Here is a 12,274-nt window from a genome sequence, read left to right on the forward strand (position 1 = left end):
TTTTGATAGCCAGTCGATAGGCTTGTGACTTCAGCCGGTCGAGAGCAAAGGCGGTTGACAAGCTTCCGGTAGAAGTTGTAGTAGATTCCTGAAATACAATGGTTGGCAGCACATTCCTATACAATGAGTTGTTGTTTGTTATCACCAAAATATCGGATTCAACAAATATTAAATTAATGTTTTAAAAATGATTTTTTCAAAAAATAAAAATAAAAAAATTCAAAATACCGGTTGAACCGGTTCTTGACCGATTCTGAGCGGTTTAACCATTAAAATGGTTTTTGGGATTGTTTCAGACCGGACCAGTGACTGGTTCCTAGTCGAACCGGCCGGTATGGTTCGGTTTTGAAAACACTGTTTATTATTTGATAAAAATCAATTAAACCATTTTCAATAGCTTACTTATCAATTTCACATTCTAATATTTTATAAATAGTTCGTATACTAAAATAAATTTCACTTTTTTTCAAAAAAAAAATAAAAAAATTATGGCAATTTTTAGGACAATTTTTTGGCCCAACAAATAATGGGCCGACCGGCCCACCCCGCCTAATAATTAGCAGACGAGTTGCCGATCGGTCTCCCACTCCTCTTTCAATCGAGAACGGAACATTCGCAAGTTTTGGGTTTTACTTCATTTTCTTTCAGGTATTTCGTGCGTGTAATGACTCTTTATTACTTTCTTATGATTTGTGATATTTCAAAACGACACTTTTATTGGTTTCTTGTGATATTATTATTTCCTTTCTTGGTGACTTTTTATGGCACTTTCTTAGTTTCGACGTACCGGCTGAGAGATCTTTAGGATCAAATACAATTCAGTATTAAAATTTACATCCCATCCATGTATTACCAACTTGTTTGTTTGTTTGTTCTAGGAAAAGCGAAACATTCGGCAGACATTTTGATAGAGTATAATAGCGTTGAGATCTTAGAAGTTTGTGGTTGTTACTTTCGAACCTGGAAAATTTCGTGTTTCCATAATTTAGTTTACTTTTACTTGAAATTAAGGATCTCGTTACTCTAAACCTCACATATGTCGAAATTTATCTTTTTATGTGGTATTACATAACAATTTAGACACCTCATTTTGACAGTTAAACCTACAAATTTTCAGATTAAAAAAATGTGTTCAAAATGTTTTCCGTGCTTGACGAGTCCCCTAATTTGAAACTTGCATAACTTTTTTTTACTACTCTAGAAAACAAATGAGGATAATGAATGCCGGCAGCCCCATTTATCTTTGAGTTAGCAATAATATAATCTACATGAAATTCAATGTCAATTCACTCATTGTAATATATATAGATTTTATATTTTAATGCAACTATATCTTGTTAGACATAGGATGTTAATTTGATGATTTTCTCTATTATTTGTAACTGCTTAATGGGATGTATCATTACCATTTATTATCTGGTTGACATTCAATCTCTATAAGGAATAATGAAGTCATATATATTTGTATGTTAGGCTTTGGGTGATTTACGAAATGGACAAGGAATGCATGCTCCTGCCTTCAAGGCTTGCTCCAGAGTACAAAGAAGGTAACACTTCCGTTAGTTCATTGTGCTGCATGTGTGGCCTACTTGTTAGCGGACAGATATCCACACAAAGAAAACACATGGATTGGATCTTCCAATCCAAATCTCAAGAACTGAAGCCTTCGCATTAGATATATTGGTCCATGCATCACCAGAATGACCACAGTTGGCTATGGTGGATGTCCATGCTGTCAACTCATTAGAAATGCTTTTCGCCATCCTCTGCATGCTCTTGAATCTCGGCTTGATGTCTTACATCATCGGTAACGTGACCAACTTGGTAGTCGAAGGCACGCAACCAAGTCGGTTAGAACCACAAAGAATATGCAGTCGCAGAAAAGCTTATGTGGATCAGTCACGATCAAATCGTTTCACCCACTCTGTATGTTTTGGTAATTGATACATCTGTCGTCTGTACATATTTTTTTTTGTTTTAGACATGCCTTTCAAAAAAATCTTCCGTACATCCCAATCATTAGAGTGATTCTAAAATTGTAAATAAGACGAGTGTTCGAGATTGTTGGTCCAGAGAATTAATGACTTTATGTTGATCTAGACTGTTTTTGCTCATTGTACGTCTTCTCATGAACGAGTGTTTGCGACTTGGTCGAGATCATCGGCTTGCTTTTTCATCTCATTTATGAACGATACACTGTTTTAGTAGTTTTGAGTAAGCTAGCTAACTATAGTTATTGACAGGTGAAACTTCTCCGGACAGGGCTTTCCATGTTGTGATGCTGAGAAGTCGATTTGCTGAGACGATCTCCAAAGCTAAACAACTCCTAGATCAGGTAAGACTTAATTCTTTACCCTTTGGCTGACTTGCTAATTGCTTTAGCCCGTTGTTGCTTAAGTTGGATATTTAATGCCATTTTATATTTGTAGGGTTTAAAAATCCACTGTGCAACCATTCAGAAAGAAAAGGAAAGAGACAATAAGAAGGTTGATGCGGAAATTAAAGCTATCACACGAAAAAGACGTCTTCAGAAAGAAAGAGAAGCCGCAAGAGAGAAGTTGAATAAGGTATTTTTTTTTAAATTTATTTCTTTCTTTCTTTCCTTCCTTCCTGTTTTTGTTTCTTAATATTAATATTCTTATACTAATATTCTTTATGTAGATGCAAAAAACCATTGATATCTATGAAAACTTGAAGACCATGAGAGATTTCGAGAAGATGATCGGTTGTTGAAAAGAAGCTACTTTTGGGATTAGCAGTGGACGTCAGCCGAAGACTATATCCAAAAGATGAAATCAAAGACAAAGAATAGATATTAGATATATGGTATACAATGTTAAAATTTTCATATTTGTAAAATACGAAAGTATTGTGAATCGATATTCTTTCTTTTCCGTGACGTTAAATTCTTTTTGATATTTGTGAAATACGAAAGACCACATTGTTTTATACTACTCTCTCAAATGAAGAATCTACATACAATATATGTATACCGACAAAAAAACCTTGTAACCTATGTCCCGGTCTATATTTCAAAGTATTTCATTCTCAGATGTATGCATGAGTCGGGTGATGATCAATTCTGGGATTTTCCCTCTGACGTAATTTTTTTGATATTTCTGTTTATCGGCGATAAGTTCCCCTTTATTTTTGGGTCATCATGCAGGTTATTACTAACTGCATCCTGCAAAAGATTCAAGGTACATACTTGTTGTGCAAACGGAATTCAGATATAAAAGGCATCCCCTATATCCGCGGGGGTCCTGCAACCTGTCCTGTGGCATGGCTTTAACTTCTTGATGTAATGTTTGCAGGATGTTCTACTATTACATCGAATCAAGAAACGACATCAAAACAGATCCGGTAGTTCTATGGCTAACAGCAGGACCAGGGTGCAGTGCTGTGATACCTTTATTCTACGAAAACGGCCCCTTTCACATAACAACCAACCATTGATTTCAACCTTTATCCTCAATTTCCCATTTCATGTCCATGTTATATAACACATATTCTTCCATTAAATGTAGGAGTCCATTTTTTTATACGTCCATCAGCCAATAGGGACCGATTTCAGCAATAGACACGATGAGGAGGGCGTTAGTAACGACTTAATACAGGTATTTTTCTGTGCCAAGATTCATTGTTTCGACAATTTGCTTTGATTACTCATCAGTTCTATGTGCCCAATAGTCTATTTGTGCATAAACGTAGGAATTCTTTAAGGTGCATCCTCATTCGACAGGTACAATGCAAGAAATATTTATAATCAAATAGAGTAAAAATCAGTCCAAAAGCCGAATAAACAAATCACAAGATTCTAGACTTTTAGAGACTAAAAACTAAATCAATTATTAATTAAAAAATAAGCATCAACCACAATACACAACTAGACAAAAAAAAATCATATTCAATAAAACAAACATATAGTTGACCGAACAACTAACTCAAAGTAATTTAACGAAAAAGAGAGTTTTTTTATAAAAAAAAAGAATAAAGAGGTTTTAAGAAAAAGTACAAACAATGACCACTATTTCAAATTTTAAACTAAATCATTAGGAGACTCTCCGAAGTTTTAATAAGAAAAAAATAATAATATTAAAAATATAAACTAAAAATAGAAATAATAATAATAATATTAATAATAAACTAAAAATTGATACTCGGCCAAAGGGAGATCCTAGGCAGCTGCTTAACTGCTGTTTAACTGGCCTCCCCTTGGAGTCGCCAATCAATGAACCGTGATTCATATCATGCTTTGGGAAAAAGTTCAACGATGATGAGGTTTTCTGCTTCCTTTTTTTGGAGACATTGGATCAAGAAAACCATGATCGTTGACTGTTCTTGCACATGAAGAGATTGTATAAACGAGAAATGAAAGAGACAAATGGGACAAAACAGTGATAAACAGAAAGGGGAAGTCATTTTGGTCAATGTTTTTGGTGGAGAGTCGATGCCAAGGCCAATTTATAGCATTTTTCGGGGTGTGTACGTTTAATTGTGGTGAGATATTGGGTACAGTTTATTAATGAATTTAGTTTTGGTGATGAATGCTGAACCAGTAGCAGTAAACCTAGACAAACTTAGAAAATAGAATAAACTAGGGATAGCAACGGGGCGGGTTCGGGGCGGGTTTGGGCAAACCCGAAACCCGCCCTGCCCGCCCCATGGACCCGGCGAGTCCAATCCGGGTTAGACCCGTTGGATCCGCCAAATTAAATATATTTTAAATTTTATTAAATAAAAAATTAAATAAATTAACAAATCATCATTAAATTTATTTTTTAAATTTATATTAATAATATTTAGGACAAAAAAATATTTCTACAAGTTAAAATATATCATTTTTTATTTAATTAATAATTAATAACAAAAGAAAAATCATAATAATATATTTTCATATTAAAAATATCATAATATATTAAAATTTTTTAAATTTAAAAATATTATAAACTCAAATTAGACATAAAATATTGATTATATAATATAAATAATATAATTATATATTATTAATATATATACATGTATATTTTATATTTATTTTTATTATTTTTTTTTGGCGGGGCGGGTTCGGGGCGGGTCCGGCCAAACCCGGGACCCGCCTCGAACCCGCATGTGGACCCGCTTGGCCGGGTCTAAACCCGCCCCGCCGGGTCGGGTTCAATGCGGGGCCGGGTTTAGACCCGACCCATTGTCATCCCTAGAATAAACTCTGAAAACAGAACCAGTAGAAACATTTATAGTTGTTCCAGAAAATATGCTTAGTCTAGAGAACCAGTAGAATAGATCAAAACCAGAAGAACGTTAGCATATCAGTTTCTTTAAACATTATCTGAACAAGTAGTCTTACTAGAAAGCAAAGTCAATAAGCAAGGCTCAAACCTCGTATATTGTTATAGTCGTTTTGATATGATAAGACATCACATTTAATGCATCGTACTAAGAATTAAATGAGTATTTATTGCACATACCTTTTAAGAACACATAAAACTGATACATATACTCCGTGTTTCAGGGATACTAATTGAAGAGTAAATATAGCCATTTGTGGACGTTGGAACCAACATCTATATAAAGCTTATCGGCCTTTTTGAAGAAAAAGAGAGAGTGACAAAAAAAAACTTACAAGAAGCGTTCTACTGCTTTCAAGAAATACTCTCAAGCACTAACTCAGAAAGGTACTCTTGCCCACACACGTTGATATATTAGATCTTTAGGATCAATATTGTGATTCAATCTCTATACACATTTTTGAGTATCAAGTATTGAGATCCGTAAAATTTTGAACGAAGTCGATTCAAAATTTAGATTAAGAATATTCTAGGAGTTTCAGTAGGCAGTGGATAAGTACTGCTGAAATGAGTTTGTACTATAGTTGTGTACCAATCAATACCTTCTGAAAACAGAAGAAAGAGAGACGTATAAGGTTTTATCCTTTGAACTTCCGAGCCATTGGATAAAAACACACCAGCAATTTTAAAATTAAAATATGAGATCGAAAAATTAAAGATGAATAAGAAGAATATCTGTTCTTTTCATTGTGCGAGTGATGGTTTCTTGTTCTCTTCGTTCGGAGAGATTTATGGAAGCAAATATCATAAAGCACGAAGATTAGGGCGAAAAGTGTTTCGGTATCTATCAATCAATTGAGAAAAGACCTGAAAATAAAGGGAAAACCCAAAACTTGAAAAACAAGAATTATGGCGCCAATTTTCGTTATCGATCGAAAGAGGAATGGGAGACCGATCCGCAACTCCTTATGATAATCATTAGGCGGGGTGGGCCAGTCGGCCTATTATTTAGTGGGTCGGAAAATTGTCAATCCACTAATTTTTATATCTAAAAAAATGTAAAATTTATTTTAGTACACAAACTAGTTATAGGATGTGAAAAATTGGGATTATTCTATGCTACACTTGGAGAACTTTTTTCCCATGACGTGATCAAATTACAACAATTGGATCATCAACACACATGTCAATTTCCATAAAAAAATATAAGGGTCCGACGTGATCTAATGGTATTGAAATAGAGGGATAAACTCTTCCGCTGTAGCATAGACTAACCCGTGAAATTGATATGTAAGATATTGAAAATGGTTTTATTGATTTTTTATCAAGTTATAAACAGTGTTTTCAAAATCGGATTGGACCGGCCGGTTCGGTCGGGAAACCGTCATTGGTCCGGTCCGGAACACTCCCAAAAACCTTTTTAATTGTTAAACCATCTAATAACTAATTTGGTGGGTCGGAAAATTGTCGATCCACTAATTTTTTATCTAAAAAAAACATAAAATTTATTTTAGTACACAAACTAGTGATAGGATGTGAAATTGATACATAAGCTATTAAAATGGTTCAATTGATTTTTATCGAGTTATAAACAGTGTTTTCAAAACCGAACCAGACTTGCTGGTTCGATCGGGAACCGGTCACTGGTTCGGTCCGAAACACTCCCAAAAATTGTTTTAACGGTTGAACCGCTTAGAACCAGTCAAGAACCGGTTCAACCGGTATTTTGAATCTTTTTATTTTATTTTTAAAAAATTGTTTTTTATTTTAAAACCTTAATTCAATATTTTATTATATATATGATTATTTGAAATTTTACATTGTTAAAAATATTATTTAAGTGTTATAAGAATTTTTAAAATTAATTAATTTATTTTAAAAATATATATAACTATAATTAATATTTTGAATATATTTATATTGTTATTTATTTTTCAAACGAGGATATATTTTTTTTGTCTATTTATATACATCTTTTAGGTTTTTAAAATTTAAAATATATTATTAATTATATTAAATTATATAAACAATTTTCCGATCAAATCGGTTGGACCGTTTTTTCAAGGTAGACCGGTTCGATCATCGGTCCAGTTATGAAAACATTGATTATAAAGTTAATTTTACTATTTACTTAATTTATTTTAAAGTTTAATATTTTTGTTAATTCAAATAGATACATATTTTATTTTTCAAAATTATTTTGTTGATTGCATAAATTTACATTTATTCAAATTTTATATTATAAAAAATAGATGGTTGTAAGAAAATATTAATTAATACAAACACACACACACACACATATATATATACATATATATATATATCAAATGTTTTATTATTTACCAAAATCACACTAACTGTGTGACATTTGATTTTTAATTTTTATTTAAAAAAATGTCACCCACTTTATAAATTTGATATATCTATTGTGTTTTTGTAAATATTTTTTTAAAAAAACAACTTATTTTATGTATTTTTTAAATTTTAAAATTTACAATTTATTTTTATTTTCTGTTTTCATTAAAAAAAAGAAACTGTACGTGACAATAAGCAAGATTAATGTGATGTTGTGTTGTTGCTCCGACCTTTATAGGTTATCGATTTTTTCAACGATATATATATATAGGTATGCGTGTGTCTTTTAAATATTTATGATATTCAAATTTTATGTATGTTAAATATTTTTTCGAATGCATGATATAAAATTTTATTTTTATAGTGTTGTAAATATTTAATTTTTTTTACAATTTTATTCAATAAAATAATATTAAAAACCGAAATATCTATCTAGTTGAATTTAATATCAATGAAATAATTTTTTAAAAATGAAATATCTATTTATTTGAATTTAATAACAATATTAAAATTAAAATCAATTTAAATTAAATGAAAAATTGAATTTGATTTTGATCATATATCAATGTTCATATACTAATTTGACATTTTATCAATAGTTTATGTACCAAAATAAATGTTACTAAAAAATAAAAAAAAACACTTAACATATTTAACAATAGTTCATCTCTATTTATTTTATGATTTATAATATATTATAGGGAAAATTGCATATATCACCTTTGTGAAATCTCGGGTTTGCTGATAACCCCCTATGAAATTTTTTTAAGCTAATAACCCCCTGTGATTCTAGATTTATAGCATGCACACCCATTTTGATTAAAAAAATGACGAAATTACCCTTGACTTTTAAGAACTCTTTAATTTATCATTTATTTTATGTAGGGGTATTTTCGTCATTTTTTAGCTGAAAAGGGTGTATATGCTACAAATCTAGAATCACAGGAGGTTATTAGCTTAAAAAAATTTCATAGGGGGTTATCAGCAAATCCGAGATTTCACAAGGGTGATATATGCAATTTTCCCTATATTATAAGTACGATGTTGTAACTAATTGAGAATGAAGATAAAACTCATCAATCCCATTCTGTTGATTTTCTTAAAAAAGAATATTATAAGCAGAAATTTATTTATAAGAATAAAATTACAAATTTTAATAACTATATTATATTTTTGTCTAATATATATAAATTTTTGTTTTTAATGAATATTCAATCTATAATTTATATCGTCTATAGGTTTGATAAAAGCTTGACTAAGTTCGAGAGTCTTGCATATACTCGTTCTCAGCTCATGAGTTCGGTTAAGCTCAACTCGTTTACATCTCTATGTACATCGGTCTCTCATATCACTGTTTATATTATATGTCGCCTAAAATAATTAAAATTTTTTTTATTGATAATATCAATGTCCTATATCTCGTTGCACATTTACACGCGCGCGCGCACACACATAGTACACACACACACACACACATATATATATATATATATATATATATATATATATATATATATATATATATATATATATATATATATATATATCCCTTGTCGGTGTGATCAATATTAATAGTGTGCTCTTTATTCAATTTATATTATATAATATTTTAAAATTCATTTAATCCCAAAAATGAAAATAAAATATGTAATTGTACCTGTCATGAAGATCATACAATTACTAAAGGCCTATGTGACTAACATATATATAGTACGGATAATAGACAATTAAGGAATTAAATAAGAAAGCAAATTACCCAAGCTTTTTTGAAATTATGTGTATGGACCTCGATAGGCTCGATTAATTAATTCATAGCATGTTCCATTTCTTATAAATACAATTGAAAGACATCATAAATCCTAAGGACAAATATAGCATTTCGCCTCTTTAAGAAAACCCAGAAAAAACACACAACCCTTGCATGAAATTAATGATCTTTTAAAACTGTGTGTTTATAACATGTCGTCTGAAATTTAAAAACACGGGGTTTGAAAATAATTTAATTTATAAATATTTTATAGTGAATTTTTTTTAGGGAAGATATTTTATAGGGATGGTAAATGCAATTTGGTCCCAAGTATTAAAAATAATAAATAAATAAAAATTATCGGACTTAACCAAAATCTTTACCCAAAGAAAATTTTCTTAAAATATATTTCATTGATTTTATTTGCAATAATTACTGTGTTGTCAAGAAAATCATAATTTTACTATTCCATGATTGAAAGTTGTAAGAAGGAATGTGTGCTGTAAATCTATAAACCTTAGAATTAATTCTTAACTACATATGATTTCTTATCACTAAAATGAGTACTCCTAACTGATTAAAGCCACTAAAGAAATGCTTCTAACGATTAATGTGTAAGAAAATAACCCGAAAATGAATCTTCGTTTCGATGATCTGCAGACGATTTATGTTCTATCTTCTTAGCAAAAGAGGGATTCTTGGATAATAAGGCTTTCATTCCTTTGCAGGATTTCATATGTGCATGTAATTTCTCCGGCTTGAATGGCTTACCACATTGCCTGTCAACATATATTATGAATCGTGAGGCGAATTCAACACCAAGTATAGAGTTCTTTTAATGTATGGAAAAGACGATATGTAGTTCGCTAGCTTACGCGCAATTTGGACCATATATTGGCTTGTAAGCTGCAGCAGAGGACCGGCTGTGGCCTTTGGATTCTTCCTTGTCCTCCGTGGAATCCTTAAGTACCCCGTTGTTCCTGTCGTTCCCCGATAAGAAAAAAATGGTGAATGGTCGTTTCCATGTGGTAAAAATATATGCGTATTAGAAGGAACATGGTGTTGGAGATATAAGTTACCTGCCACTCCATTGTTGTTGATGCCAAGGGGTGTTATAGATCCGATGAGGCGGCCCGATCTTGCGGTCCCCTTTGCGTGTTTCTGCTGAATGGACGTTTTTCTCGTCGGTAGAACAGATGTTGAAGAAAGGCCTGTGGCTCTTGTTGATTGTCACCGTGGCTGAATCGTCTGTGTCGATTGCACCACACGACATCATGTTCCGGAACATATTGCTAGACGCGCCGTGTGAGCAGCTCTTGCTTTTGCTGAAATTAGGCTGCGCTGCTGATGCAGCATTAATGGATATTGAAGCAGCATGTTTGGTGATCTTGTCATCATTAATGATCTTAACTTTGTTGCTCCTCTTCTTAGGAATATTGTCCATTTTCCCGTTGCGAGACGGTTTTTCGTCTAGCTTGTCTTGTTTGATTCCATCTGTATTATTGATGGTGCTCTTATGTGCTTCAAGAGCACTGAGGGAATCATCTGTCAAAGTGGATGCTTCTGAGCCAAAAACCGGATATTCTTCTTCGATCTCCGACGACGATTTCGTCGAGATGTGTGCAGAGGAATGACTCTGATTTTGATACTGATATTCGGATGTGGCCTTTTGATCTTCGTCGAGGCACGAACGTTCTTTTTCGATCAAAACTTTTGAAACATGACCTGCTAAGAAAAATGTTAAATCTATGCTATACATAGGTCATAGGTCCCTATAAATTTTTCACATAACTCTATAATATAGTGCATAATCCAATCGTTATACTACATGAGCTGTCTTTTTACCCATTATATATATACATAACATAGCCTCAAGTACCCCATCAACATTATATTCATTTGATTGATCTTTCATCGATGCCAAAAACCGATTTGATCATACAAATCTGATTTTTACCAGTATGATCATTAATCATGGGAGATGCAATCTCTGATCCTTTGAGGACATATTCATTATCTGATATTGGAGTGATTAAATCATCATCCTGTAAATCTTGCCACACGTAGCCCGTTCTATACTTCCTGTCGACGAAAAATGATGAAGGATGAATAATACAGAGACTCGAATTACATCAGCAAAACGAGCTAGCCAAGATGGCCGTCCTTGATCAACATTAACATACATATATACATAGAGACATACCTCTTGTATGACCAAGAATACGATTCGGGCATGTCGCTGCCTCGCAGTTCTCTCAACCATCTTTTGATATCTAGTACATACAATTTACATACTTATAATCAACATATGTCATGATTTCGTGCATAGAAACATGGCGATTTAGTTAGTGTTTGCAACCTCACTACCTCAGTCCTTCAAAATGCACTAACCTCGTAATCTCACGCCATTTCGGCAAAGATGAACAACACGAATGAGATGAGGGTGCTCGATTCCGCCCTTTCCACTGAGGAAGTACACGATATGAAGTCTCCTCACTTCTGCGCCACTCTTTGCCTCCATTGATCTTCTGTCAAACAAACTTTGCACTACTTATATATCGAGAATAATAGAACGTCACGCCCCGAGCTCATGGCCCGTTGAATGCTGTCTTAAAAGCTACCAAAATAAAGCATAGAATCCGATTATTTTTAACTAATGAATTTACAGTATAACGGATGAAAATAAGAACAAAAAGATCAATCCAAGAAAGAGCTTATTTGTTCTATGCTGCCGGCTTGCATCTCTAACATATATGCCGCCTCAACATGATATATATGTATATATTTGGTAGGAAAAAAACACATATTAAAAATGGAAAGTATGTGAGTATTTTAGGCTATAAAAAGGGAGAACTTGGTCTCCCGCAAGAAGCTGTATTTTGAT

The 12,274-nt window shown here is 32.5% G+C and overlaps 2 protein-coding genes across 2 annotated transcripts; one reads left to right on the top strand and one right to left on the bottom strand.

Moving 5' to 3' along the window:
- Positions 1 to 605: 605 nt before the first annotated feature.
- On the top strand, positions 606 to 2,892 carry LOC140885532 (transcription factor GTE10-like). The gene is made up of 5 exons (XM_073292517.1): positions 606 to 648; positions 1,474 to 1,547; positions 2,244 to 2,335; positions 2,430 to 2,567; positions 2,662 to 2,892. Exons 2-5 carry the CDS (start codon positions 1,493 to 1,495, stop codon positions 2,731 to 2,733), a joined length of 357 nt encoding a protein of 118 aa, XP_073148618.1. The 5' UTR covers positions 606 to 648; positions 1,474 to 1,492; the 3' UTR covers positions 2,734 to 2,892.
- Positions 2,893 to 9,997: 7,105 nt separating this feature from the next.
- Positions 9,998 to 11,914, bottom strand: LOC140877249 (protein SOSEKI 1-like). Its single transcript, XM_073280782.1, has 6 exons — positions 11,782 to 11,914; positions 11,594 to 11,663; positions 11,348 to 11,472; positions 10,470 to 11,100; positions 10,266 to 10,370; positions 9,998 to 10,169 (listed from the first exon to the last, which is right to left on the bottom strand). Exons 1-6 carry the CDS (start codon positions 11,909 to 11,911, stop codon positions 9,998 to 10,000), a joined length of 1,233 nt encoding a protein of 410 aa, XP_073136883.1. The 5' UTR covers positions 11,912 to 11,914.
- Positions 11,915 to 12,274: the final 360 nt, after the last annotated feature.

The sequence above is a fragment of the Henckelia pumila genome, chromosome 2 (assembly GCF_033568475.1).
Source record: "Henckelia pumila isolate YLH828 chromosome 2, ASM3356847v2, whole genome shotgun sequence".
Taxonomy (NCBI): domain Eukaryota; kingdom Viridiplantae; phylum Streptophyta; class Magnoliopsida; order Lamiales; family Gesneriaceae; genus Henckelia; species Henckelia pumila.

Bases quoted from the DNA above. Each gene is read 5' to 3' on its own strand.
- LOC140877249 (XM_073280782.1), bottom strand. From the start codon at position 11,911: ATGGAGGCAAAGAGTGGCGCAGAAGTGAGGAGACTTCATATCGTGTAC. The intron at 11,664-11,781 runs GTTAGTGCATTT...TGTATGTACTAG, and splicing joins AAATGGCGTGAGATTACGAG to ATATCAAAAGATGGTTGAGA. The intron at 11,473-11,593 runs GTATGTCTCTAT...TTTCGTCGACAG, and splicing joins TATTCTTGGTCATACAAGAG to GAAGTATAGAACGGGCTACG.
- LOC140885532 (XM_073292517.1), top strand. From the start codon at position 1,493: ATGGACAAGGAATGCATGCTCCTGCCTTCAAGGCTTGCTCCAGAGTAC. The intron at 1,548-2,243 runs GTAACACTTCCG...AGTTATTGACAG, and splicing joins TGCTCCAGAGTACAAAGAAG to GTGAAACTTCTCCGGACAGG. The intron at 2,336-2,429 runs GTAAGACTTAAT...TTATATTTGTAG, and splicing joins CTAAACAACTCCTAGATCAG to GGTTTAAAAATCCACTGTGC.